General features: G+C 50.5%; 3 protein-coding genes across 3 annotated transcripts; 2 read left to right on the forward strand and 1 right to left on the reverse strand.

The window, feature by feature from the left end:
- Positions 1–1,647: 1,647 nt before the first annotated feature.
- On the reverse strand, positions 1,648–5,505 carry LOC309975759 (keratin, type I cuticular Ha5-like; the record flags this gene model as incomplete). The annotated part of the gene is given in 9 exon segments (XM_082860988.1): positions 1,648–1,795; positions 2,423–2,643; positions 3,152–3,277; positions 3,549–3,710; positions 3,817–3,973; positions 4,161–4,170; positions 4,173–4,242; positions 5,045–5,266; positions 5,269–5,505. Coding segments are annotated over 9 exon segments (1,353 nt in total).
- Positions 5,506–13,527: 8,022 nt separating this feature from the next.
- Positions 13,528–18,548, forward strand: LOC309976095 (keratin, type I cuticular Ha2-like; the record flags this gene model as incomplete). The annotated part of the gene is given in 11 exon segments (XM_082861576.1): positions 13,528–13,705; positions 13,708–13,952; positions 13,956–13,994; positions 14,627–14,709; positions 14,873–15,029; positions 16,351–16,365; positions 16,369–16,473; positions 16,475–16,513; positions 16,593–16,718; positions 18,130–18,361; positions 18,538–18,548. Coding segments are annotated over 11 exon segments (1,230 nt in total).
- Positions 18,549–20,969: 2,421 nt separating this feature from the next.
- LOC309976096 (keratin, type I cuticular Ha8-like) lies at positions 20,970–26,830 on the forward strand (the record flags this gene model as incomplete). Its single annotated transcript, XM_082861577.1, is given in 13 exon segments — positions 20,970–20,984; positions 21,125–21,226; positions 21,230–21,289; positions 21,293–21,319; positions 21,323–21,338; positions 21,341–21,621; positions 23,190–23,330; positions 24,504–24,662; positions 24,975–25,121; positions 25,480–25,681; positions 26,212–26,225; positions 26,332–26,505; positions 26,807–26,830. Coding segments are annotated over 13 exon segments (1,362 nt in total).
- Between the last annotated feature and the right edge of the window lie 266 nt (positions 26,831–27,096).

Here is a 27,096-nt window from a genome sequence, read left to right on the forward strand (position 1 = left end):
TGTGTTCACAGTGCCCGGAAGTGGTAGCTATGAGCGCTGGTATTAAATGAAGAGTCCCAGGGCGGAGAGTGGGGAACGGGAAAGCCCAGCAGGTGGGCCCAAGCTCTTTGCTTGGTTACACAGCAGGACGCTGGCAGGGCCAATACTGCCCTCCAGCAGCACCCTCAGAGCTGAGCCCAAAGGGCTCAACCTCAGACCTGCTTGGCTTTGGGGCAAGAGGCCGGGCAGTAGGGCCAGTCCATGTGGTCTCAGCCCTGCCCTGCCGCTCTCTGTGCTCCGCACTCCTGCTCTGGGGTCTGAGGTCTGCAGCTCCGGCTCTGGCAGAGGTTCAGACGAGAGGTGGGAGGCCGGGCATGCGCAGAGCGCACCACACCCCAGGGTGCTTCCCCATAGAAATAGCTAGGGGCTGGGCAGTGGGCTGAGCCTCTGTTCTGGCCACTGTTCCAGCTGCCTGGCTCCTGCGTGGAAACAGCAGACGGTGGTGCAGGCTTGTGACCTGACAATCACGCTGTCAGCTCCTCGAACCACGCGGTGTGTTCCCTGTCTATGTGCCTTCTACAGCTGGCAGAGTGCATTCACAGCCTCAGCACATGCATTCAAACAGCCTGTGTGTGGTAGGTGCTTTATTTATGCAGCTTTCTCTACCTTTTTATCCAGTTGTTCAGAGCATCTGTGTTGGTTAAGGAACCCCTGCTCTTTTTTTTTTTTTTAACATCTTTATTGGAGTATAATTGCTTTACAATCTTGTGTTAGTTTCTGTTGTATAACAAAGTGAATCAGCTATATGCACACGTATATCCCCGTATCCCCTCCCTCTTGCATCTCCCTCCCACCATCCCTATCCCACCCCTCTAGGTGGTTGCAAAGCACTGAGCTGCTCTCCCTGTGCTATACAGCTGCTTCCCACTAGCTAACCATTTCACATTTGGTATTGTATATATGTCAATGTCACTCTCTCACTTCGTCCCAGCTTACCCTTCCCCCCCGTGTCCTCAAGTCCATTCTCTACGTCTGTGTCTTTATTCCTGTCCTGCCCGTAGGTTCATCAGAACCATTTTTATTTTCTTAGATTCCATATATATGTGTTAGCATACAGTATTTGTTTTTCTCTTTCTGATTTACTTTACTCTGTATGACAGACTCTAGGTCCATCCACCTCACTACAAATAACTCAATTTTGTTTCTTTTTATGGCTGAGTAATATTCCATCGTGTATATGTGCCACATCTTCTTTATCCATTCATCTGTCGATGGACACTTAGGTTGCTTCCATGTCCTGGCTATTGTAAATAGAGCGGCAATGAGCATTGTGGTACATGACTCTTTTTGAATTATGGTTTTCTCAGGGTATATGCCCAGTAGTGGGATTGCTGGGTCATATGGTAGCTCTATTTTTAGTTTTTAAAGGAACCTCCATACTGTTCTCCACAGTGGCTGTATCAACTTACATTCCCACCAACAGTGCAAGAGGGTTCCCTTTTCTCCACACCCTCTCCAACATTTATTGTTTCTAGATATTTTGATAATGGCCATTCTGACCTTTGGGCTCTGCACAAAGACAGGGGATTGGGCTTTAGGATTACGGTTGAATTGAGGCCAAGTCCAAGCTCTGGAGATAATGGCCTTGGCTTACTGGACTAGCCACTCTCAGAACCGGCCCCGCAGGCAGGGCACACAAATGGGGCGGGGGCTACAGGTGGTGCGGGCTGCACCAGGCCCACAGGAAGCCACAGGAAGACAGGGGACGCATGACTTGGAGGGCGAGTGCTCAGGGGCACATGGGTTACAGGGGAGCCTAGGAGAAAAAAAAGGCCAGAACACTATAATTTTCCAGTTGCTGTTTTCAATAACCCGGAGCACCTTAAAAATCCCCCTCGTCCTGGAGTTCGGGGTTTGGGGGCATGGGCCACCCGTTCTCCTTGCTGGGCCCTGCAATAAGCCTTTCTCTGCTCCAGACGCCAATGTTTTGGTTTGTTTCGCCTCCCTGTGCGTTGGGCACACGCACTTGAGTTCCGTGACGGTTGTCAAAGAAAGAAGTAATTACGATATATCATGTCGTTCGGCTGTGAAAAATACAATGAAGTCATAATGATGAAAACTCTAAATATTGATTTAACTAAAAGTGAAATACATATGAATAATCAATTACATTCAAGAATTAATTTAATGATTTTTTTTTGTTAATGAATGAAGAAGAAAAGAAAAAACACCCTAGTCCCGCCCCCTCATTTTACCAATGGGGAAACACAGGCCCAGAGGGAAAAGGGACTTGCCAGGGTTGCACGATGAATGTATAACAAGACCTGAACTAAAACCCAAGGCTCCTGATTCCAAATGCTGGGCTCTTCCCAGGCACCATGCTGTATCCCCAGAACTTTGTAGATCGTATTCAGAAGATGAGAGAGCGTGCAGGGATCCTCACTTGGAGTCCTCGCTCTCCAGCGGCCCCCGGTGTGTGTTGATCTCACACTCCAGCCAGGCCCGGACATCCAGCAGCACCCGGTACTCGTGGCTCTGCCGCTCCAGGTCACAGCGGATCTCCCCCAGCTGGTCCTCCACGTTGGTGATGAGGCACTGCATCTGGGCCAGCTGGGTGCTGTAGCGGGCCTCCATCTCTGCCAGGGTGGGTTCTAAAGCATCTCTCTGGGAGGGCAAGGATTGTATAGGGAGGAAAAAGGTTAGATGTCAGAGGAGGAGCGAGGAGGTCACGCCTAATCCATCTGAGTCTCAGTGAGGCCTCAGAATCCAGGAACGGGAGCTCAGAGAATCACTCTGAGCCTGGATGAACCACAATCAGATATCTCATTTGAGATGAGCCAATTAGCCCCTATAGCCTCCTGATCTATGAAGAGGAGCTCCCCTATTAATGAAATCTCTGAGTCACTGATAATTGTCCAGAATGAATCTGCTCACACAAATACAGGAGCTGCTGCTACCAGGACATGCTGGTGCTACAGGTCTCCTGTCCTTTACCCCTGGGACATTGGTGAATGGGGGCTGGGCCCTTATTCCCTCTTCTCTGCACAGAAAATCCCTGACACTCAAGAACTTGACCTTCTGGAACCTGCCATGTGGTCAGAAATAGAGGCTGGAGGGCTCCTGCACTGCTAAGCTTGGTCCAGCAGCAGCCCCGAGCCAGCCTCGGGCTCACCATGCTGTGCTGGGCCTGCAGCTCGATCTCCAGGGCATTGACCATGCATTTGAGCTCAGTGATCTCCGCCCAGCAGGACTGCAGCTGCTCCAAGCTGGACACCATCTGCTGGTTCAGCTCCTCGGTCTGAAACACACACACAGGGACACTGGGGACTCAGCTTGAGAGATCGACAGAGGCCACTTAGGATCATGGGTCAGGTCCAGATCACCCAGTCTACCCCATTCATTTCACCCTTGGGGAAACTGTTGCTTTCAGGACAGCCACCTGCCCAAGGTGCACAGGGAGGTCAAAACAGAGCTGGGACCCAAACTCAGGCTTCCTGACTCACAGCCTCAAGGTCGCTCTTGTGACCCATTCTATGTCTCTGTCACACTGACTGTTTCAATGTACCCACCTGGCTGTTGAACCAGTCGTCAGCATCCCAGTGGTTCTTCTCCACCAGGGCCTCGTATTGGCACCTCATCTCATCCAGAACACAGTTCAGGTCAACAGGTGGGGCAGCGTCCACCTCGACATTGAGTCTATCACCACGCTGGCAGCACAGCGAATTCACTTCCTGTGGCCCAGACCAGGGTCAGCACTAACTTCCCCAGAGGACTGACTCACTCATCCCCCTCCCCCATGCTCACGTGATCCCATGTTTACCTGCCCCCCGTGCTCACCCCCTCATGGTTCTTCTTGAGGCTAAGCAGCTCCTCCTTTAGGGACTCCATCTGGGCCTCCAGGTCAGCCTTGCACAGGGTCAGATCATCCAGGATCCTACACAGGCCATTCAAGTCTGACTCCACCAGCTGCCGTATGGACACCTCCATCTCGTACCTGGCAGGCACATAACAGGGCGCCTAAAGCTGCTTTTGCTTTTTATATCTAAGTCAGATCCCACCCCAGACTGGCCTGGTGCTGTGTGTCCTGCCTTGTGCCTCAGGGACTCGATAACCAAAAGTCTGAGCACCACCCATGTCCAGCTCTACCAGCCCCCAACCAATGAGCGAGTGGGACAACTCACTTGGTCCTAAGTCATCTGCAGCCAGCTTGGCATTGTCCATCTGCACCACCAGCCTGGCATTCTCTGCCTTGGTGCACAGGGTCTGGGGAAATAAAGAAGTGACTTCAGTGAGAGAAAGGGCATTCTTCTGGCAGGAGCTCCCCAAAGCTGGTGCAGGCTGCCTCTGAAGGAAGAGGGTCACCCATCCCTGGGCTCTTTGCACTGAGACTCCGTGGAGCCTTACGGGCATGCTGTAGGGATCAGAGCAGGTGACCCCTAAGGTCCCTACCAAGGCAGAGCATCTCTCACCTGGGTTAGAGAGAGAGAAATGCTGCAGGAAAGGCCTGGCACGGCGGTTTCCTCCTGTCTTCCTATCTCCCAGGACTACAGGGGGTTCACGGCAGGTTATTACCAAGAGCATACTCTGTAATTCCCTGGACACAAATGGTCCCTCTCAGGAGTCAGCTAGGACTTTCTGGGAATGCGGGCTGGGCAAGAAGGAAACTTCTGACAGGCTCTCCCTTCCCTGAGTTAGTTATAGGAGACCTGGTCTGCACCAAACACATCAACCCTGATCCCCTCCCCTTAAAAAAAAAAAAGAAAGAAAAAATTAAAACTCAGAGAGGTGGCTTGTGGTACTAAAGTTCTCACAACCGGTTAATTCATAGAGCCTGTATTCAAGCTCTGGCTCCACTAACGGCCCCCTGGGTCACCTTGAATAACCAGCCCGAGCCTCAGTGTTCTCATCTGTAAAATGGCCTCATGATACCTCCCTCATAAGATTACTGAGAGGAGCAAATGAGGCCACCCATGTGACCAGGCTTTGTGACCTCTGAAGTGTCCCGTGGGAGCAGGGTTGCCAGGCCAGTGCTGCTGGCACCAGGCTCCTACTCTGAACCCCTCACCTTCTGCTGGAGCTCCTCGATGGTCTGGAAGCGGGACTGGTAGTCGGGGCACACAAGCGGATCTTGTTGCTGGCTCCGCTCCCGGATGCGGCTCTCCAGCTCCGCGCTGTCCCGCTTCGGCTGCCGCACCTTCTCCAGGTTGCTGGACAGCCGGTCGTTCGGGAACTGCATGGTCTCCTTCTCGTTGCCGGTAAGGATGCCCTCCCCGACCCAGCCCCCTCCCTCTCCATGCTGTAGCTGCTGGCAAAGCCTCCGGAGGGGAGACAGCTGGCAGCCCAGCAGCCGCTCCTGCCCAGCCCAGCTGAGCGGGCAGAGAGACTCCAGGCCCCCCGGGACGGGCCGGGGAGCTTGCAGGAGCTGCTGGAGTACATCGTGGACACGCGAACCGAGTCCCCACCGGCCCCTCCCGGGACCTTGAGAGGCCCCGACAAGAAGCTGGCCTCGAGGCATTTGGAAGCCATGGCTTCGGCGGCACAAGGGATCAATCTCCGAGACCAGATGCCCCCAGTGCAGAGAGGCAGCTCCTCACCCCGAGTTTATATCTCTGCCCCGGTGGGTGTTGGCCTTTACAAAGTGTTTTCTCCTCATCAAAGTTAATACCACTTTCTATCAGAGCCCCTCATTAACCTGTTACTTAGCTTCCCGTGAACATCTCCCGGCCTCGTAAAAACGGAGCCCCGTTGGACCGGTGGCTCCGTCGAGACTCATCTGCGCCCCCCTGTGTCTCCGGGAGGACCAAGTCCCCATCTGTGCTTCAAAGGGGCCTGTGGTCAGCGCCCAGACCTCAGCTGCCTGGTTAAGAAGTGTGGGAGTCCAGCCACCATCTTTTTTTCTTTTTTTTAAATCAAGGATGATATTATTATTATTATTATTTATGGCTGTGTTGGGTCTTCGTTTCTGTGCGAGGGCTTTCTCTAGTTGTGGCAAGCGGGGGCCACTCTTCATCGCGGTGCGCGGGCTTCTCACTATCGCAGCCTCTCTTGTTGCGGAGCACAAGCTCCAGACGCGCAGGCTCAGTAATTGTGGCTCACGGGCCCAGTTGCTCCGCGGCATGTGGGATCCTCCCAGACCAGGGCGCGAACCCATGTCCCCTGCACTGGCAGGCAGACTCCCAACCACTGTGCCACCAGGGAAGCCCCCAGCCACCGTCTTGACTTTCTCCAGCATAGTCTCCTTTGATGAGCCCAAGGGAGTAGAGGAGGCCTCGGGCTGGCTCCTGGGAGATCGACGAGCAAGCCTGGTTGTTGCAGGAAGCTGGGGGCCTCGCACCTAGGGAGACACAGAAGACTCTAGAATGGCCAGGGAAATAGGGCCATGGTGACCAACTATCCCGGTTTCCCCATATTCTGGTTCCCGTGATAAAGCCCCATATACCGGGGAACCCCTCGGTCCTGGGCAAAATGGGACAGCTGGTCACCCCAGATACAGCAGCGCCTCGAGGGACACATCCCCGCTCCCTTTCTTGCCAGCAAATCTCCTCTAATGAAACTTCAAAGCTTTTGCACAGCAAAGGAAACCATAAAGAAGACGCAAAGACAACCCTCAGAATAGGAGAAAATATTTGCAAACGAAGCAACTGACAAAGGATTAATCTCCAAAATATACAGGCAGCTCATGCAGCTCAATATCAAAAAAAACTAACAACCCAATCCAAAAATGGGCAGAAGAGCTAAAGAGACATTTCTCAAAAGAAGATACACGGAAATGTACAGTGGAGAAAGGACAGCCTATTCAATAAGTGGTGCTGGGAAAACTGGACAGCTACATGTAAAAGTATGAAATTAGATCACTCCCTAACACCGTACACAAAAATAAGCTCAAAATGGATTAAAGACCTAAATGTAAGGCCAGAAACTATCAAACTCTTAGAGGAAAACATAGGCAGAACACTCTATGACATAAATCACAGCAAGGTCCTTTTTGACCCACCTCCTAGAGAAATGGAAATAAAAACAAGAGTAAACAAATGGGACCTAATGAAACTTAAAAGCTTTTGCGCAGCAAAGGAAACCATAAAGAAGACCAAAAGACAACCCTCAGAATGGGAGAAAATATTTGCAAATGAAGCAACTGACAAAGGATTGATCTCCAAAATTTATAAGCAGCTCATGCAGCTTAATAACAAAAAAACAAACAACCCAATCCAAAAATGGGCAGAAGACCTAAATAGACATTTCTCCAAAGAAGATATACAGAGTGCCAACAAACACATGAAAGAATGCTCAACATCACTAATCATGAGAGAAATGCAAATCAAAACTACAATGAGATATCATCTCACACCAGTCAGAATGGCCATCATCAAAAAATCTAGAAACAATAAATGCTGGAGAGGGTGTGGAGAAAAGGGAACCCTCTTACACTGTTGGTGGGAATGTAAATTGATACAGCCACTGTGGAGAACAGTATGGAGGTTCCTTAAAAAGCTACAAATAGAACTACCATATGACCCAGCAATCCCACTACTGGGCATATACCCTGAGAAAACCATAATTCAAAAAGAGTCATGTACCAAAATGTTCATTGCAGCTCTATTTACAATAGCCCAGAGATGGAAACAACCTAAGTGTCCGTCATCGGATGAATGGATAAAGAAGATGTGGCACATATATACAATGGAATATTACTCAGCCATAAAAAGAGACGAAATTGAGCTATTTGTAATGAGGTGGATAGACCTAGAGTCTGTCATACAGAGTGAAGTAAGTCAGAAAGAGAGAGACAAATACCGTATGCTAACACATATATATGGAATTAAAAAAAAAAATGTCATGAAAAACCTAGGGGTGAAACAGGAATAAAGACACAGACTTACTAGAGAATGGACTTGAGGCTATGGGGAGGGGGAAGGGTAAACGGTGACAAAGCGATAAAGAGGCATGGACATATATACACTACCAAACGTAAGGTAGATAGCTAGTGGGAAGCAGCCGCATAGCACAGGGAGATCAGCTCGGTGCTTTGTGACCGCCTGGAGGGGTGGGATAGGGAGGGTGGGAGGGAGGGAGACGCAAGCGGGAAGAGATATGGGAATATATGTATATATATAACTGATTCATTTTGTTGTGAAGCTGAAACTAACATACCATTGTAAAGCAATTATACTCCAATAAAGATGTTAAAAAAAAAAAAAGAAGATACACGGATGGCCAACAAACACATGAAAGGATGCTCAACATCACTATTCATTAGAGAAATGCAAATCAAAACTACAAGAGGTATCACCCCACACCAGTCAGAATGGCCATTATCAAAATATCTAGAAACAGGGCTTCCCTGGTGGCGCAGTGGTTGGGAATCCGCCTGCCGATGCAGGGGACATGGGTTCGTGCCCCGGTCCGGGAAGATCCCACATGCCGCAGAGCGGCTGGGTCCGTGAGCCATGGCCACTGAGCCTGCGCGTCCGGAGCCTGTGCTCCGCAACGGGAGAGGCCACGGCAGTGAGAGGCCCGCATACCGCAAAAAAAAAAAAAAAATCTAGAAACAATAAATGTTGGAGAGGGTGTGGAGAAAAGGGAACCCTCTTGCACTGTTGGTGGGAATGTAAGTTGATACAGCCACTGTGGAGAACAGTATGGAGGTTCCTTTAAAAACTAAAAATAGAGCTACCATATGACCCAGCAATCTCAGGGCCTAGGCCTGGCCCTGAGAAGGCTTCCACACCTTCACCTTTCTCAAAGCCTGTCACTAAGGCTGGCCAACCCTGAAGCCCTCAGCTGCTCATCATTTCAACGGGGGTCAGGGTTTCTGTTCTCAGGCTGCCTCCTGGGCCAGGTTTTCCTTCTGGGTGCTGTTTTGGTGGGGTCTGAAATGCAGCAGAAGGCTCCTGTTGGAGGAACAATAAAGAGCGTTTGCTCTGGTTCTCGATGTCTAACCAGCTCTGTTCTGATATTGTTGGTTTGTGTCTCTGCTGGGTGAGGAGGGGTGACTCTTTGGCAGATGAATCGGGGAGGTTGGACCATGTATGACCCTGAGGATGACAGGGTCCCTGTGCCCCTAGTTGGGGTGGTTAGAGGTCTACAGTGTAGCATTTAGCTCAGCTTTCCTGATTAAGACCCTTCTCCAAGATTCCAGTGTTGTGACAGGTGACAGGTGACTAGACCCCTACTACTACCCTCTTAGTATATATGGTCGCTCTGGGGTCCCAGGAGAGGAGGATTAACGCTGAGGTCGGTATAATGTGAAGCATTTTAGGCCACTTCATTAGCCTCATGCCTGTGGTCCTTGTAAGAGAAACAGTACGGAATCCCACACCCAGGGGACTCCATAAAAGTCCCATGCTTTTAGAAGCGTGATATCTTCAACCTCTTCACACAGCCCTTCCAGTTCAGCAAACCCCCTTAAAACCCACAGCCCATCCAAAGCAGGAGATGGGAGAGTGAGCCTGCCACTGTGACTTCTACCCACAGTCCAGACAGTCTTGTTCTTAAGAGACTCATCATGTTCTCATGTGCTCTTGACCTCTGATGAGGTGCATGGTGCCTTTGGGTCCCAAGGCATTTCTGCATGGAAGTGGGAGCTCCCAGCATCTCGGACCAAAGACTCACTTGTGCCCAGAATGTCCCTCCTCGACAGACCAGGCAAATGCCAAAAGCCCCACCAATCCCAATTGGAAATGGAGAAGGATGAAGGGAAAACTCTGAGATAGAAAGGAAGACAGGTTGTCCCTAGATGGCCACATGCTCTTCATAAGATGCCAAGAGCACTGCTAAGGAGCTTCAGCGACGTCAAGAAAGTTGTGACAGTGCTCCAGGTGGAGAACAGATGGTGAAAGATGCTGACCAAGGTAGTCCTGAGACCCCCAACCCTTAAGAGCACCCAGTAGAGTTCACCTTGATTCAATTTTAGAATCCTCCCCTTTCCCACCCCCTGTAAAGGAAGGCCTGGAGTTTTGGTTTCTCCCAGCACCCTCACTCCTGGTGCCCGGCACCACCTCAGCTCCCATCTTCTTGGAACCCCTTGGTCCTAAAGAAGATGAGGGTCTCAGGATGGTCTCAGGATCATTCAGTTCACTCAGCAAACTTTTACTAAGTGCCTCCCTGGGCCAGGCAGTGTGTCAGGTGCCAGGGGTGGGATTGACCCTTGTCTGACGGAAGCCTTGGGATGGGACAGGAAGGATGTCCACTCACTGCCTCTCTCCTGTCCTACCTCAGTGGTGGAAGGAGGCCAGCTAAAGGGGGTCGTGGCCTTAGTGTGACGAACATGGGCTCCGCATGTGGTCAGCCTGACCTGGGTTCAAATCCTAGCCCCAGCGTTTACTGCTTATGGGAGCTTTAACAGGTGGTAGTCCCTTGGGGAGTCTCAGTTTCCTCATCAGTGAAATAGAGAACAGGACACTTGCCGTGCTGTAAGGTCCCTGGTGCTTTGCCGAGCACACGCTTAGCATCTGAAAACTGGTAACTATCATTAGCTCCATTCCAGCAGGACGCCAGGATTGCTCTGAGGATGGGCGTCCACCTTTTCCTTGCCCCACTTTCATTTCTGGCTTCCTTCTGATTTAGACCCGCAGAGCTAATTCCTTAAAGACTGAAGAGATCCTGTCCTCTGAAAAAACAATGAAATGGAAATTACACTTAGAAAAAAGATATATATGCTCCTATCACCCAGTGGTTCTCAAACCCACCTGGAGGACTTGTTAAACACGGATGGCTAGGTCCCACCCTCAGAGTCCCTGATTCAGCTGGTCTGGGATGGACCTGAGAAACCGCTTTTCTAACGTGTTCCTGAGTGATGTTGACGCTGTTGGTCAGGAGGCCACATTGTGAGAACCACCACTACACGTTATTACAATAATGAGTGTAGGCAGACCTCATTTTCTCGTGCTTTTCTTTATTGTGCTTCACAGACACCGCGTGTTTTACAAATTGAAGGTTTGTGGCAACCCTGCATTGAACAAGTCTATTGACGCCATTTTTCCAATAGCATCTGCTCACTGCGTATCTCTGTGTCACATTTTGGTAATTCTCACAAACGTTCTCATGATTATTGTATTTGTGACGGTGATCTGTGATCAGCGGTCTTTGATGTTACTGCTACGACCTTCTGAAGTCTCAGATGATGATTAGCATTTTTTAGCAAGAAAGTATTTTTTAATTAAATTCTGTACATGTTTAAAAAAATTTTATTTACTTATTTATTTTTTTAACATCTTCATTGGAGTATAATTGCTTTACAATGGTGTGTTAGTTTCTGCTGTATAACAAAGTGAATCAGTTATACATATACATATGTTCCCATATCTCTTCCCTCTTGCGTCTCCCTCCTTCCCACCCTCCCTATCCCACCCCTCTAGGTGGTCACAAAGCACCGAGCTGATCTCCCTGTGCTATGCGGCTGCTTCCCACTAGCTAGCTATTTTACATTTGGTACTGTATATATGTCCATGCCACTCTCTCACTTTGCCCCAGCTTACCCTTCCCCCTCCCCGTATCCTCAAGTCCATTCTCTAGTAGGTCTGCATCTTTATTCCCGTCTTGCCCCTAGGTTCTTCTGACCATTTTTTTTCTTTTTTTTTTAAGATTCCATATATATGTGTTAGCATACCATATTTGTTTTTCTCTTTCTGACTCTGTATGACAGTCTCTAGGTCCATCCACCTCACTACAAATAACTCAGTTTCATCCCTTTTTATGGCTGAGTAATATTCCATTGTATATATGTGCCACATCTTCTTTATCCATTCATCTGTTGATGGACACTTAGGTTGCTTCCATGTCCTGGCTATTGTAAATAGAGCTGCAATGAACATTTTAAATTCTGTACATTTTTAAAAGACATAATGCTACTGAATACTTAATAGACTACAGCACAGTGTAGACATAACTTTTATATGCACTGGGAAACCTAAAAATTTGTGTGACTCGCTTTAGTGCAATATTTGCTTGATTGCCACGGTCTGGAACTGAACCTGCAATATCTCCAAGGTGTAATTATATCTTATATTTTTAGGGTAAGGATTAAATGGGCAATTTAATGCCAAGCATCCAGCACAGTACCTGGTACTTGTACACGTTCAAAAAGTGCTGGTGATGATTCTGAAGGCTGGTCTGATGGGTCTCACTCCATGTGGTTGGTATTTGCATCACCCGTCCTTCTGTCCTCTCTAAACAGTTAATACAGACAAAAGAACTGGAATTTATGGTTATTGCAAGAAATCAAACTGAGAGATGATTTCATCTAACGCTTTCAATTTGCAGGAGGGAACTGAAGCCCAGAGAGGTAGAGTGACTTTCCCAAGGTCACACAGCTAGTTAGAAGGTAGCATCTCTATTTTGACTTTTCTTAAGCAACACATTTCAGGGAATAGGGCTGGGCGGCATTTTTCCTTCCATGCCCCTTCACCAACGCTTCTAGAAATATATGAAAAAGAAGAAAAGTACTTATACTTCAATATTATATTGAGAAGATGCGTAAATAAAAAGTGGCTATATAACACACCCATAGTAAACACGAAGTGTGTGAGCCCACAAGTATTACAGGCAGGACTAAAAACCACTGGTCTCACCTGCTGCTTTCTTAAGAAGTGCCCAGTGGCTTCTAGAATCAGAGCACTTGCTCCTGGTCTCCTGGCTTTGCTCGTCCCAGGGCTGCAGTGTCACTTCTCAAGGGAGCTGATTCACTCTGCTCCCGTCTCTGGGGTCCCAGAGTGAGCCCCCCCATTGCAGAAAGTGAGGTCAGAGCCAGTTCCAGCTTGTTCAACAACAATAATCGAACTCTCTGTAGGTGGAGCAGTGAGAAACGAAGGGGAGGATCCAGAGATGGTCGAGATAGAGCATCTGCTCACAGAGATATTCATGGCATTGACTTCCTTTCCCAAGACTGGGGTCCTTACCTCTCTCTTTCTCCGTAGCATCCAGTTGAAAGGAGGTCCCTGATTCTTAGGCTGTGCTGAGTTTGTTCTCTCCTCCCTAATATTATTTTCTTCCCCTGGGAGGAAGATGATGCACATTAATAAGACTCAGAGGCTCTTTTTCTTTCCTCCCTGGATGTACACCACTGCCAGCATCGGTGCAGCTTCCGTCACCCACACATTTCCTCCGTAAGGGGCCGGGCCTCCCCTTCCCGCAGGGAATGATCTCATTAAAAGGAGGGGTCGCTGCCCCACAGAACTGTGGCCTCTCTCAGGGACAGAGCAGGTGGGGCCGCAGGGGGCAATGCCACTGGCAGCACAGAGCCAGGCCTGGCAGCCCCACCCTAGAAATGAGGGCCCGGGCCTGGAGCTGGTCCTTTGAAGATGTATCCTGAGGCGCTCGCCCGGTCATCAATGATGGGAGCCCAGAGTCCTGCCTTAGCCAAATGACAAGCTTGGCCTCTTTCATGAGGAAAGGAACTCCTTCTTGGAAACCAAATTACAAATGAATGAGCAGCTTCCTCTGGGACTGGTGGTCTAGCATAAGCCCCCTGACTCCAAGGGTACATAAAAAGGCCCGAGCGGAATGGGGTTGGCAGACACGGACACTTCACGCAGCTGCAGCCTCTCCGACATGACGTCTAACTGCTCCCCAGCCTCCATCAAGAGCTGCCCCCAGTCACCCTCCGTCTGCTCCAGCAGCACGAGCTGCCGGCTGGAGCTGTGCCTGGGTTACGTCTGCCAGCCCGGGATGTGCGTGCCCTCTGTCTGTGCGCCCACCCCCTACCGGCCAGCCACGTGCCTCTCAAAGGCGCACTAGCCAGCTCCTGCCAGCCCGGCAGCTGCCGCCCGACCAGCAGGAGCTCCAGCTCCACGGGTTCCTACAGCCGATACTTTGAGGGTTCCTTCAATGGCGATGAGAAGGAGACCATGCCGCTCCTGAACAACCACCTGGCCAGCTACCTGGAGAGGGTGCGCCAGCTGGAACGAGACAACGCGCAGCTGGAGAGCCGCACTCGAGACGCCTCCCGGTCTCGAGCGCCTGCCTTGGGTCCTGACTAGCTGTCTTATTTCAAGACCATCGAGGAGCTCCAGTGGAAGGTGAGGGCAAGCGGTGAACAGACTCCCTGGGAAGGAGACCCAAAGAGCTGGCCTTCTAGATCTGAATCTCACTCGTTTCTTAAGCCACGTTCAGGGAAAAGAAACTTCCCTAGGGCGCAGGATTATTTCCTAATTCGAGTGCTCAGCCGGAGCCCTTCACGTGGAAAGAGGCCTGGGATCTAGTCTCAGTTCTGTCATGGATTCATTGCGTGACTCTAGGAGGTCCCTTCCCTGGGCCTCAGTTTCCTCATCGGGAAAATGGGGATAATAAGGGTCCTTATGTCAAAACGTTTCCGTGGGTTAACACAGGTAAAGTGCTTAGCCCCGCCCTCGGTGCGTGGTGAGTTTTCGGTAAACCTGAGCGCTCGTTGAGGACCCTCCTCACTGTCATGCCTAACAGCTTTTCCTCCCACGTTGCTCGTTGCCTTCAAAATGGGGCATTCAGATTTGTGAAGACCCAGGTGCTTGAAAAATAAACCTCACGTTTTCTGAGGACTTGCAGTTCACTGAATATCCCTCAGAGTTCCAGAGGCTTCGGCAGGGATGGCGGCAGGACTACTGGTTCTCCTCACTTGGGTTCTTTTCCTTCTTCTTGTCCTGGACCGACCCCCTCTGTGTGCTGTGGCCCCCAGGTTCTGTACACCGAGGCAGAGAATGCCAGGATGATCGTGCACGTCGACCATGCCAGGGTGGCTGCCGATGTCTTCAGGACCAAGTGAGTTCGGCCAGGGGACGGAGGCGCCCTGTCTCCCGGCACATGCCTGGGGGCAGCTTTCTGTCAGTTTCATAGACAGTAGGAAAAGCGCCAGTGGCTCAAGGTCTTCCCTGGGGTTGGCACTCAGTTTCACTCCTCAGTCGCTGACCCTGTCCTGACACAGGTACGAGATGGGGCTGGCCATGTGGCAGCTGGTGGAGGCCGACACCAGTAGCCTGTGCAGGGTGCTGGATGAGCTCACCCTGTGCAAGGCCGACCTGGAGATGCAGGTGGAGTCCCTGAAGGAGGAGCTGATGTGTCTCAAGAAGAACCACGAGGAGGTGAGGCCTGAAGTCCAGCTGAGGTGGTCCTGGGGGGCCCAGTGAGAAGAACGTGGGATTTGGGGTTGGGTAGTCATGGGCTGAAATTCCCAGGCCGGCCACAGATTGTATATGTGACTTTGCCCAATTTATTTAACCCTTCTGTAACCTTTCCTTTGTGTTCTCATCTGTAAAATGGGGCTGACTCTATCAACAAGGCTGCTGTGAGAATTCAATGAAGTCACAGGTCTTAAACACCTGTCCTTTGGTTGGTGCTTGGAAATGCTAACCACCTTCCCTTCTGCATTTCCTGGACTGGCGTGACTGCCAAGGGCTTGTGGTGACTTGTTTTTCTCATGAGAGCTGCATAACAGGGGTAGAGTGGCCCACTAGGGCTGGAGGGGGCTGTTTTCTAGAACCAACATGGAATGGCCCGTCCGTCTCTGCTAGGCTGGACTGCGGGGGGTGGCCCCCACCTCGTCTAAGGGAGAGGTGAACTGCAGTGGTTTTCTTCTTTTCTTCTCTCCCCATCCTTGTTCCCCTTCCTCTCTTCTGTTTGCATATAATACACTTAATCCAAAAGCCACAGGTCGACCCTCTGCTTTCTGATTTTTCCTCATCTCCTGTAGGTCCTTGGAGGGGAACCCCTCCACCCTGGGCACCTGTATGCTGTAAAGCCCACCGGAGCGCTGGTGTTTTTCACCTCTTTCCCTGGGTTGACACTCAACCTCTCAACTTGGGATTTGAAAGCACAAGTGCCTCTGAATCCTGGCTGGGTTTCCTCAGGCTGAAGTGTAAAGTAACAATGTTACCACATACTCAATGAGCGCCCGAAGGCACCTGACTCACCCCATCTGGATCAGAGAACTGGGAACTGCCCCAGGAGGCCACTAATGAGGAGTTATCGCTTGGTATCGGCAGCCTCAGCAGCAACTTTCTCTTCTTGGCAGCGGTGGCAGCGGAGCCTGGGAGGCGCCTGCTCTCACTTGGGCCTTGAACCAAGTAAAGCCGGGCTCCTGTGGTGCTCCTTCCCGGACGAACGCAGGCTGGGAGGGGGGCCGGGGAGACAGGGCACAGCTGTCCCATTTTAGTCCAAATGGACCAAACAAACCCTGATGCTGCTCCTGGCTTCTGCCAAAGCTATAGGAAGCCTCTCCCATCACGGGGTGTCCAGGTGGAGCTGAAAGACCCTCGGGATGCTGCAGAGTGGCTGCAGTCCTCACAGGGCCCCTCTAAGGCAGAGATCTTTAGCATCCTTTGCTCCATCTTCTCACATCTCCTTGGGGAGGTGATCTAGGATCTCACGACTTCACACTTGCCTGGTGTTCTTGTGTCTTTTCAGGAAGTTGATGCCCTCTGATGCCAGCTTGGGGACCGCCTTAACGTTGACGTGGACGTCGCAACCCCCGTGGACCTGAACAGGGTTCTGGAAGAGATGTGGTGTCAGTACGGGGCCATGGTGGAGAACTAATCACAGGGACATGGAGGAATGGTTCACCAGGCAGGCGGGCCTCTCGCAGGGGGCTGGCCTCCCCAGGATCCCTGAGAGGCACCCCCAGCCTTCTCCTGTCTCCCCCATTGCAGATGGAAGCACTTAACCAGCAGGTAGCCACAAGCTCTGAGCAGCTTCAGAGCTACCAGTCAGACATCAATGATCTGAGACGAACGGTCAACACGCTGGAGATCGAGCTGCAGGCCCAACACAGCCTGGTGAATGCGCCTGTGGGCGCCTGTCTCCCAGCTCTGGAGCTCAGGCAGCACCGAATGTAGGGGCAGGCATCCAGGAAGGAGGAGGGGGAAGAGGAAGAGGCGGGAGGAGGGGGACAGCAAGGGGGAGGAGGTCCAGATTTAACCACCACAATTGCTTGCCCGGCTGACCTCTCCTGCAGGGAGGTTTCTCCCAAGACCCAGCTCAGAGATAAAAGGGCCATGTTTCAAATCTGATGTGGGTTAGGTGGCCCCTGTCAAACACTTCCCAAGAAGGCTTGTCCTCTGCTTAGCCTGCTCTTCCAAACCCATGCTTCTCAACCCCACCTGTGCAGATTTAAAAAGTCTCCATGCCCAGGTTCTTCCCCAGATGAATTATAGCAGAGTCTCTGGAGGTGGGGCCTGGGCATGGGCGTTTTTTTAGCGTCTCCCACATGACTCTAAAGTGCAGCCAGGGTTGAAGACCACTGATCTCAGTGATGCTTGTAGCGGGGGAGCCTGGAGAACCTCAGGTCCAAGGCCTGAAGCCTGAGTAAGGTTGAAGAAGGAATAAGGGATTTAGCATCACGTGAACGTAGGTTCAAACCCTGGCCTGTCACTTCCCAGCTGTTTAACCTTGAACAAGTCACTTGACCTTTCTGGGCTTCAGTTTCCTCAGTGACTCAGGTAGGGAGGGGTCATTCCCAAACCCAAGGAGAGACTTGGCTCTTCTCGGCTCTTTCTTTCTTTCTTTTTTTAAAAAATTGAATGGAAGATTCTTTAAATTTTATAGCGCTTTACAATGTTCAGAAGTTTCCCATGCGTGATTTCACATAATTCTCTAATAACCCTTTTTTCCCCTACCCTTATATTGCCCCTCACCTTTTCCCTCTCCCCACTGGTAACCACTAGTTTGCTCTCTATATCTGTGAGTCTGCTTCTTTTTTGTTTTATTCACTAGTTTGTTGTATTTTTAGAATCCACGTATAAGTGATATCATACAGTATTTGTCTTTCTCTGACTTATATCACTTAGCATAATGCCCTCTAAGTCCATCCATGTTGCTGCAAATGGTATTATTTCATTCTCTTTTTTTTTCATTCTCTTTTATAGCTGAGTAATATTCCATTGTGTACATAAACTCCACATCTTCTTTATACACTCATCTGTTGATGGACGCTTAGGTAGCTTCCATGTCTTGGCTATTGCAAATAATGCTGCTATAAACACTGGGGTGCATATATTCTTCTGAATGTTTTTGTTTTCTTCATATATATACTCAGGAGTGGAATTGCTGAGTCATATGGTATTTCTAGTTTTAGTTTTTTGAGAAACCTCCATACTGTCTTCCACAGTGGCCGTTTCTCGGTTCTTTCTAAGGTCATGGAAAATAGGTCCTCTCCTCACAGCTATTTTGTCTTTCCTTTTGCCTTAGAGAGACTCTCTGGAATCTACCCTGGCAGAGACGGAGGCCCGCTACAGCTCCCAGCAGGCCCAGATGCAATGCCTGATCACCAGCTTGGAGGTCCAGCTGGCCGACATCCACTGTGACCTGGAGCGGCAGAGCCAGGAGTACCGGCTGCTGCTGGATGTCCAGGCCCGGCTGGAGTTTGAGATCAACACGTACTGGGGGCTGCTGGAGAGCGAGGACTGCAAGTACCTGGGGTGTGAGAGGTTTGGAGGAGGTTATAGGAAGCAACTGGATCTTCCCATAAGGTACAGCCCTGTCATGATTAATAAGGGATTAGGAAGCCGGGATGATCCAAAGACATCAGGCAGGTCTTCATGCTGCCATCCCACACCTGGCCCATTGGGACCATTCTGCTCCATTCCAAGTTGGCAGACTCCTTCTAAGTGCTCAGCGTGTGCCAGTGTGTGCCAGGGGATACTGAGACGGATGATGACAAAGCATCTGTTCTCAAGCCTTTTCCATCTCCAGGGAGACAGACATGCCACTGGAGATCATACTGGGGAAGGGTGGATGTTTGGGGCACTTGGAAGGATTATGTAGCTTCATGTGTTGAGCTGTGGTGGAAAGGAGGACAGGAAAGATCAGCTGGGCCCCATGCAACGGTGAACCACAAAGGCCATGCTGGGGAGGGAGAGCTTTATTTTATAGGCAGTTGGGAGGCCTTAACTTTTTTTTGAGGAGGAAATGATAGAATTTGCTTAACTGCCTAGCTCCTCGCTAGATGGTAAACAACTGGAACTCAGAGAAAAAATATTTTTATCCCCTCCATCTGGTGCATAGTAGATGCTCAGTAAACGTTTCTTGACCAAGTCAATGAGAGCTCAAAGAGCTCTTCAGGAAGATGGCACAGATGGCAACAGGAAGGGCTGAGTAGAGAGAGGGAGGAAGGGCTGGGCACGGGAGCCATCCAGGAGGCCTTGGATGTGGTCTAGGTAATAAACAATGGGGAGGGTCTGAATGTGGGCAGTGGAGGCATCCGCCCCCAGCCGTGGTACAGGCAGAATTGGCAGGGCTTGGTGGCTGCCTGGATGCAGGATACCTCTGGGCCTTGGGTACCTGGTGGGCTGATGATTGTAGGTAGACATTCAGCCTTGCTTCTCTGCCATTTAGAATATTGCCCTCCAGGGCAAGGGTTGCAAAGTCAAATATTTTTCAAGAACTAGGCCATGAACATACGTGAGTGACATGGGTGTTACCGTGGGACAGTGGATAACCAGGGAGCTATGGCTTGTCCAATGAAGGTGGTGCTGCCTCCTCAGGGCCATTTCTACCACATATGATGAAGATTCAGTACTGCTGGATCTTCTCATTATTCAAGGGAAGCTGGGAAGCTGCATTTCTTTTAAATGTTTAGGTTCTTTTAAAACAAATGTTTTAAGTTCTCCTGATTTTTAAACCTTTTCAACAAATTTTAAAAAATACAGGGGCTTCCCTGGTGGCGCAGTGGTTGAGAGTCTGCCTGCCAGTGCAGGGGACACGGGTTCGTGCCCCGGTCCGGGAAGATCCCACATGCTGCGGAACGGCTGGGCCCGTGAGCCATGGCCGCCGAGCCTGCGCGTCCGGGCCCTGTGCTCCGCAACGGGAGAGGCCACAACAGTGAGAGGCCCGCGTACCGCAAAAAAAAACACCACTGCGCCACCAGGGAAGCCCCTTGTTTATCTCTTAATTTCAACTTCTTGCCCAGTTTCTGAGCCTTTTAATTCTTCTTAATTCTGACAATGACACAGTTGTTCTGTTGGGGGCTAGGGTAGGGGATTTGGTGGAAGTCAAGTTGAATAAGAATAGGCTTTGGAGTGGAAGGAAACAGATACTGAGAACGGCTTTGACACTTTATAATTGGCTTGAGCCAAGAAAAATGACTTCACGTCTCTGGTCCTCAAAACCTTATTTATTTATTTTTGTAAAATTAAGATAAGAATACCCACTTGATACGGTGTAGGAAGGATATAGACAATATGGTTGATAAGTCCCCTAACACACATGATAGGTGCTCCTAACACACATGATAGGTGCTCCTGTCATAACAGACTTTAGAATCAAGGAAGTAAGGCAGGAAGAGGGGTTGCAGTGACTCTGATAATACAAATCTTTTGAGTTTCATGGTCAAGTTCTTATATGATATTCCAAAAGATTATTGTTCAGTTTTGTTTGTTATTGGCTTCTTGAGCTCACTGTTTTTGGTCTGGATCAGGCATGGTCTTCAGAGTCACCCTCATACTGATGAGTTTCTTAGACACTATTTAAGACACCCATGGCTACCCAAGTTATTGTGCTTCCTGATGGACAGGAACGTAACCAACTGTGTGTCAGGTATGAGCCTGGCATATAGGATGTGCCAGGAGATGTGTTGAATGAATGGACTTCATAGTCTTTTTGCCCCTTAAAATGAGACCAAAAGGCAAACAACTGAAGAAAGAAGAAATACAGAACTTCTTGTTCATCAAGAAGCCCGTAACATCTACTAAGAATCAATTTCTTCCCTGGGTAGGGAAGGCTGGTTGAGTTTTCACCCAGGTCAATGCCACTGTAGTCATAGAAGTTTGTCTCTCTTGCTGCTCCAAAGACCAACAGGAATAGTCATGCCTTCTGTGTGGACACATCAACAAGGAGGCCAACCCCAGTCAAAGCACAAACATCTGATGGCTGAAAGGACTTCTGTTCTTTTAAAATAATAAAAAGCTTCTGACTTCCCACCCACAGCCAACCTGATATCAGAGAGCCAAGAGGCATCTCAGATTCATCAACATTCCTTTAATGAGATAAGGAACTCCTAATGGTAAACTCAACAGCTGAGTAGCAGGAAGATGGTGCAACAGGAGGTAGAGGATCAAGCAGGGAGGTCAAAGCATGGAGACCACACCCACCTGGGATGGGGTTTAAAAGGGCCGGGAGGGAAGAGGATGGTCAGACTCAGTGGCTTGGCCTTCCCGGCGGCTCTGAACCTCCTGTGCATCCTCAGCTCACCATAACCTCCTCCTACATCAGCTCATCCCACTGCCTGGGCTGCACCAACACTCCTGGAGCAAGAAACATCTGTGTCTCCTCCACTGACATTAGAGACTAGCCTGGGGCAGAGGTCAACAATGCCCCCCTATGTCTCTCAGCCACTCTGGCACACGCCAACTGAATCCCAGTGGGAACAACCCCTCTGGGCTGACCCAGCCTCTGTCTGCCCACAGCTGCAATGCCGCCTGCCCCTTGCTGGGGACCTGCCACATTCCTGGCAACATCAGAATCTGCAGGACCTATGGTGAAGGCGCCCTTAACAGCCATGAGAAGGAGACCATGCAGTTCCCGAATGACCGGCTGGCCAGCTACCTGGAGAAAGTGCGCCACCTGGAGCGGGACAACATGGAGCTGGAGACCCAGATCCAAGAGTCGAGCGAATGCCATGAGGCCACCGTGTGTCTGGACTATCAGAGCCACTTCTGCACTATTGAGGAGCTGCAGCAGAAAGTGAGGTTTGCGATGCTCTCGATCAGAGGTTGGCAAGCAACAGTCCCTAGGCCAAATTCAGCCTCCTGCTTGACTTTGTAAATAAAGTTGTATTGGTACACAGCCACGCTCACTCACTGACGTATTGTCTGTGACCGCTTTTGTGCTACAACGGCAGAGTCGAGTAGTCATGACAGAGATTCATGGTCTGCAAAGCCTGAAAGATTTACTATCCGGCCCTGTACAGAAAAAGATGACTGACCCTGCACTAAATGTTCAGGGCCTGGATTGGCAGTGGAATCAGCCACAGATAAAATTATTTTTAATTGAAGTATAGTTGACTTACAGTGTTGCGTTAATTTCTGCTGAACAGCAAAGTGAATCACTTATACATATGTATGCAAATTCTTTTTTATATTCTTTTCCATTATGGTTTATCCCAGGATATTGAATACAGTTCCCTGTGCTATACAGTAGGACCATGTTTTGTTTATCCAGTCTATATATAATAGTTTGTATCTGCTAACCCCAAACTTGTGGGAAGAGAATCTCTTGAGTGAAGGTGAATGTGAATGTGAAAAGGATGAGATGTAGGATTTGATTCCCCAGGATTCTGAGTTTACGCTTTCTGAGCTTCAGTGCTTACAATTCCTAAATTGTAGTTGCAAAAAACAGTGCAACCTAAGTTCTGGTGCAGCCAAAGGGGTCAGGGGAGTATGTTCTAATGTCCTTTATGAGCCAGTATATATCCATTCAGTAACATTGGTCTCTTATGTATATCTGCTGTCCCCTTTGGTTATAATGCAATACTTCTTAAGAGACTTCATCTTAGTTTTGGAGACAGAAAGACAAAGAATATCAGAATAAGGGCCATGACTCCAAAAAAGATGTTTAAAAAAAAAAAGACTAAGGCAAAAAACAAAATTAAATTGGTTTTCCCTGGTGGCGCAGTTGTTGAGAGTCCACCTGCCGATGCAGGGGACGCAGGTTTGTGCCCCGGTCCGGGAGGATCCCACATGCCGTGAAGGGGCTGGGCCTGTGAGCCATGGCCGCTGAGCCTGCGTGTCCGGAGCCTGTGATCTGCAACGGGAGAGATCACAACAGTGAGAGGCCCGCGTACCGCAAAAAAAAAAAAAAAAAAAAAAAGACTAAGGGCCATGGAGCTATGGCTAGATTCAGGGAAGACCTTTGAGGAGGTTGACCAACCAGTGAAAGGGACTTATTAAGAATGGATCCCACCTTATCTGCAAGTGTAATAACCAGCCCATTGTTCTGTGGCTTAGATTCCACATCTTGTTTATATCAGGTTAAGCATGATATCTGGCAAAATAAAATTAAGTCTTTGCTATATGTTCAGTTTGCAACTACCTTCCATCTCCTGCTTCTTTGGGCTCTATACCTTCACCTTTTGCCACGCATCCCCTTGCATGTGCCCCTCCTGCACCACACCAGCATAGCTCACATGTTTGGGAGTTCGTGTTGTCCCAGAGGATGTTGTAGTTTGAACCCAGCCAATGGTGCTTCCTTTGACTGAGGCCATAGATGGCTCTGGGAACGAGCAAATCCCTGAGTGTACTTTCTTTTCCCAGATCCTGTGCGTCAAATCTGAGAACAACAAGCTGGTCGTGCAAATAGACAATGCCAAGCTGACTGCTGATGACAATAGGACCAAGTGGGTTGGGGTACCACACTTGGGGGAGGGGCCAGATGTCTACCTGGACTTCTCTCTCGTGAGGCACTTGGTATAGGAGATGTAATCGACCAAGATCCCAAACCCACAGTTACAGCAGGAGTCAACAGAGGGCATTAAGCCCAAGGTCTTGAGAAAACACCCCTGGCGACCTGCAGTTGTTTAACTTTTATAATTTACAATCTGATTTGGAACGCATCCTCCACTTGATTCTATGTAAGAAGAACCGGGTGAAGTGGGCAGGGCAGTGATGGCATCTCCTTCGTGAGGACGCAGAGGCTCAGAGCCCTAATGGCACTTGCCAGAAGTTGCACGGCGTCGAGCGGTAGAACCAGAACTTGGCCCCGCATTTCCTACCCCGAGGTCATTTCATGCGAAACTCCGCTGCCTTGGTAAAGGATGTGTTTCCACACTGCAGCTTGACCAATTTGTGAGCACTAATTATTCATGACAGAAATCATAGTCCACAGCCTACAGTGGAGGCATGTGAAGGTCAAAGGGTTTATACTCCCTAGAGGGTCCAATGTAGGAGCAGGGAAGGACATTATATATTTGTTGTTCTTGTTGTTGTTTTTTGCGGTACACGGGCCTCTCACTGCCTCTCCCGTTGCGGAGCACAGGCTCCGGACGCGCAGGCTCAGTGGCCATGGCTCACGGGCCCAGCCACTCCGCGGCATGTGGGATCTTCCCGGACCGGGGCACGAACCTGTGTCCCCTGCATCGGAAGGCGGACTCTCAACCACTGCGCCACCAGGGAAGCCCAGGACATTATACTTTATTGTCTCTTTTCTGGGCACTGTGGACGCCTCACTCCTCCAGAGTTAAGGAAGCCGTTTCCTTTCTCTCATTCTGCCAGTTTGGCTTCTAGTCTGGGAGAGAACCCAGGGTCCATCTCAGCTGGGAGTGTGGAAGAGGACGGTTTACAGTGGGCACACCTGGCTGCTCTGTAGCCTCCCCTTTGGCCATCTGCCCATGAGGGCAGCGTTGACCACGGTCCATCCTGGTATCCTCGGTACCGGCCACTCTGCCTGGTTGTCTTAGGTGCTTAGTATTGAATGAGTGGGGATCACCCTGCTGTTTCTGTGAGTGCACGACACAGGAAACGCCAACTCACAACTGGAGGGCAGAGGGAAGGCCAGCAAGGCATGCTGTAGGTTGTGTCCTGGGGCCCCTCTGCTCTCTAACCCCAACTCCTGTGCCTGCCCTGGTGAAGTTACCAGACGGAGCACTTGCTCTGCCAGCCGGGGAGGGGGCCGAAGTCTGTGGGCTGCACAGGGCGCTGGACGACCTCACACTCGCCAAGGCTGACCTGGGGGCCCAGCTGGAGGCCCTGAAGGAGGAGCTGCTCTGCCTCAAGAAGAACCACGAGCACGTGCGGGGCCCTTTGTGTGACACGTGGAGACGTCCTGGGGGTGAACTCAGGCTCCTTCGGAGGAAGCAGTGAGGCTCTTCCTCCTGCTTGGGTGGAAGCTCGTGCCTCGCTGTTAAGCCTTGAAGGGGAGCTCTGGCTTTCCGTGGGACCTTGCCCACTGAAAGGCTCTGGAAGCTGCTATGCTGATGCAGGTAGCACCTCATCCTCAGAGGAGGGCAGGGAAATCGCTGGAGGGGATGGGAAGTGGGAGGTGAGGCTTTGAGGAGAGGGCAGTGGGGGCCCCATGTATGGGACATCCTCCTATGTCCACAGGGAGTCCACGTTCTGAAGTGTCAGCTGGGGGACCAGCTCTGGACTGAGCTGGACGTGGTGCCCGCTGTGGACCTGGGCGGGGTGCTGGAGGAGATGCAGTTCCCGTACGAGGCCCTGGAGGTAGAGCTGCAGGCTCAGCTCACGCTGGTGAGTTCCTTTGTGGGCATGAAGACTCAGCTGGGTTCCCGCTTCCCATGGGCAGTTCCCAGGTTCGGTACATGCGTCACTTAGATACAGACCAGGGACCCAGCTTTAACCTGATTCCTCACCTTTGCAAGAACACTCTCGTAGATGGGGATGCAAGAACATTCATGTGGTGAGGGAGGTTCTGCAAACGTCTCCTAAGGTCTATGAGGAAGAGTCACAGAGCGTTGCTAGTTGTCACAGCTGAGGACTGGATTTTTCTTGGGGCCTGGCAATGGCTTGGGGTGTCACAGTCTTTCTGAAGAGACTGAGGACAGGGTCGATGACTGTTAACCTCTTTCCCTCTTTCTTCGGTCTGCAGAACTGGCTGTGTGAATCCGGGGCCCGCTTCGGCACTGAGCTGGCCCAGATGCAGTGCCTCATCAGCGATGTGGAGGCTCAGCTGTCAGAGATCCGGGCTGACCTGGAGCGGCAGAGCCAGGAGTACCAGGTGCTACTGGACGTCAAGGCCTGGCTGGAGGGTGAGATCGCCACATGTTGGAACCTTCTGGAGACTGAGGACTGTAAGTATGTAGCTGATGTTGTTTGTGTCAATATCATGTGTAAAAACAGAGACCTCTTATTAGGAATGACTCAAAAGGAGGCGTGGCATTGCAGACCCCACCTCTGGGGACAAACTTGCTACCCAGTAAGCCTGGTGGGCTGCCTGGACATAGAGGAGAGTGTGCAGGGCCTCTGCAGCTCATGCCGTCCATTTTGTGGCCCATGTTATGCTCCCAGGTGCTAGTCACTCCCACAGGGGCTAAAATACTGAGGGCTCTGTGCATTTAGGTTTTGCTAAATTCTCTCTGGAATATTCCAGGAGCTTTTAAAAATATTGCATGGGGCAGTGGTATCTATTCTCTCATTTTAGTTCCTCAGTAACGCTGTGACAAAGGTAGGACAGATAGTACACCCCTGTGAGAAATAAGGAACAGGACCAGGGGCCGTGTTTAAATGAAGAGAGTGGCCGGCCACCGGCTTTGCACACAGGCGCTCTGAGCTCTGGCTGCAGCCTCACTGTGAACTCCGAGCAAGTCACTCCCCTCTGTAGGCCTAAAGGGACCTGTACCGTCTAAGCCCCCTTTTCTCTTCCAATTCTAAAGTGCCTATTTATTTTGGATTTTCATACACTTCTCATGCCAATAGTTAAGCACCTTTTTTTCTTCTGCAGACTCCCCTGCGACATGTGCGCGACCCTAGCCTCCAGCACCTGTGCGGCCCCTGCAGCCTGTACCCACTGCTCTCCCTGCCTTTTCGGGCCTTCTCGGGCCTCCTGTGGGCCTTGCTCATCGCCTCGATGCTGAATTACTCCTCAGCCAGAGATGCCAGAAAATGGGAGATGTCTGTAGTCCCTTGGCTCCAACCCCCAGTCCTGCCATCGGAGGCCTTTCTTCCCCAGCCAGCCTGGGGGAGACTGAAGCCAGGCAGTGCTTCTCTGTTGACGGGCTTTCCAGCCCGGTAGCTCAGCCCTGGCCCCTGGATTTGTGCTTCCTCTCTCCAGGCTGTCCTGACTGCTCCATTTTCTCTCTTCTGCTGCCTCCTGATCTCTCTGAGATGGGGAGGGTAACCTCGCTTTTATTTTGCTAATAAACTTTACTTCTGCAGCATAAGGAGTCCAGTGCCTGCTGGTCTGTTTCTCCATCCAGACCGTGATGCAACCGTTCCGGTAGAAGCAGGGGTTGTGGCTCACTCACCAGAGTGGTTCTGGAAGATGGCAAAGCCAGTGAGGACCGTGGTTAAAAGTGGAACTGCAGCAAGATGGCACAGATGAGGGATACCCAGCTCTGGACCTGACCAAGCCTGTTTAAGCCAGATTCACAGAGCTTTTAAAATACAGACTCGTTCAGACTAAATAAAGTCCCCCTTTAATCTGGATGAAGCCATCGCAAGGCCCCGTGTCGGGGCTTTATAGACACGGTGACACAGGGTCCCACAA

This window comes from Leucopleurus acutus (genome assembly GCF_964270905.1).
Source record: "Leucopleurus acutus genome assembly, chromosome: 19".
Lineage (NCBI taxonomy): Eukaryota > Metazoa > Chordata > Mammalia > Artiodactyla > Delphinidae > Leucopleurus > Leucopleurus acutus.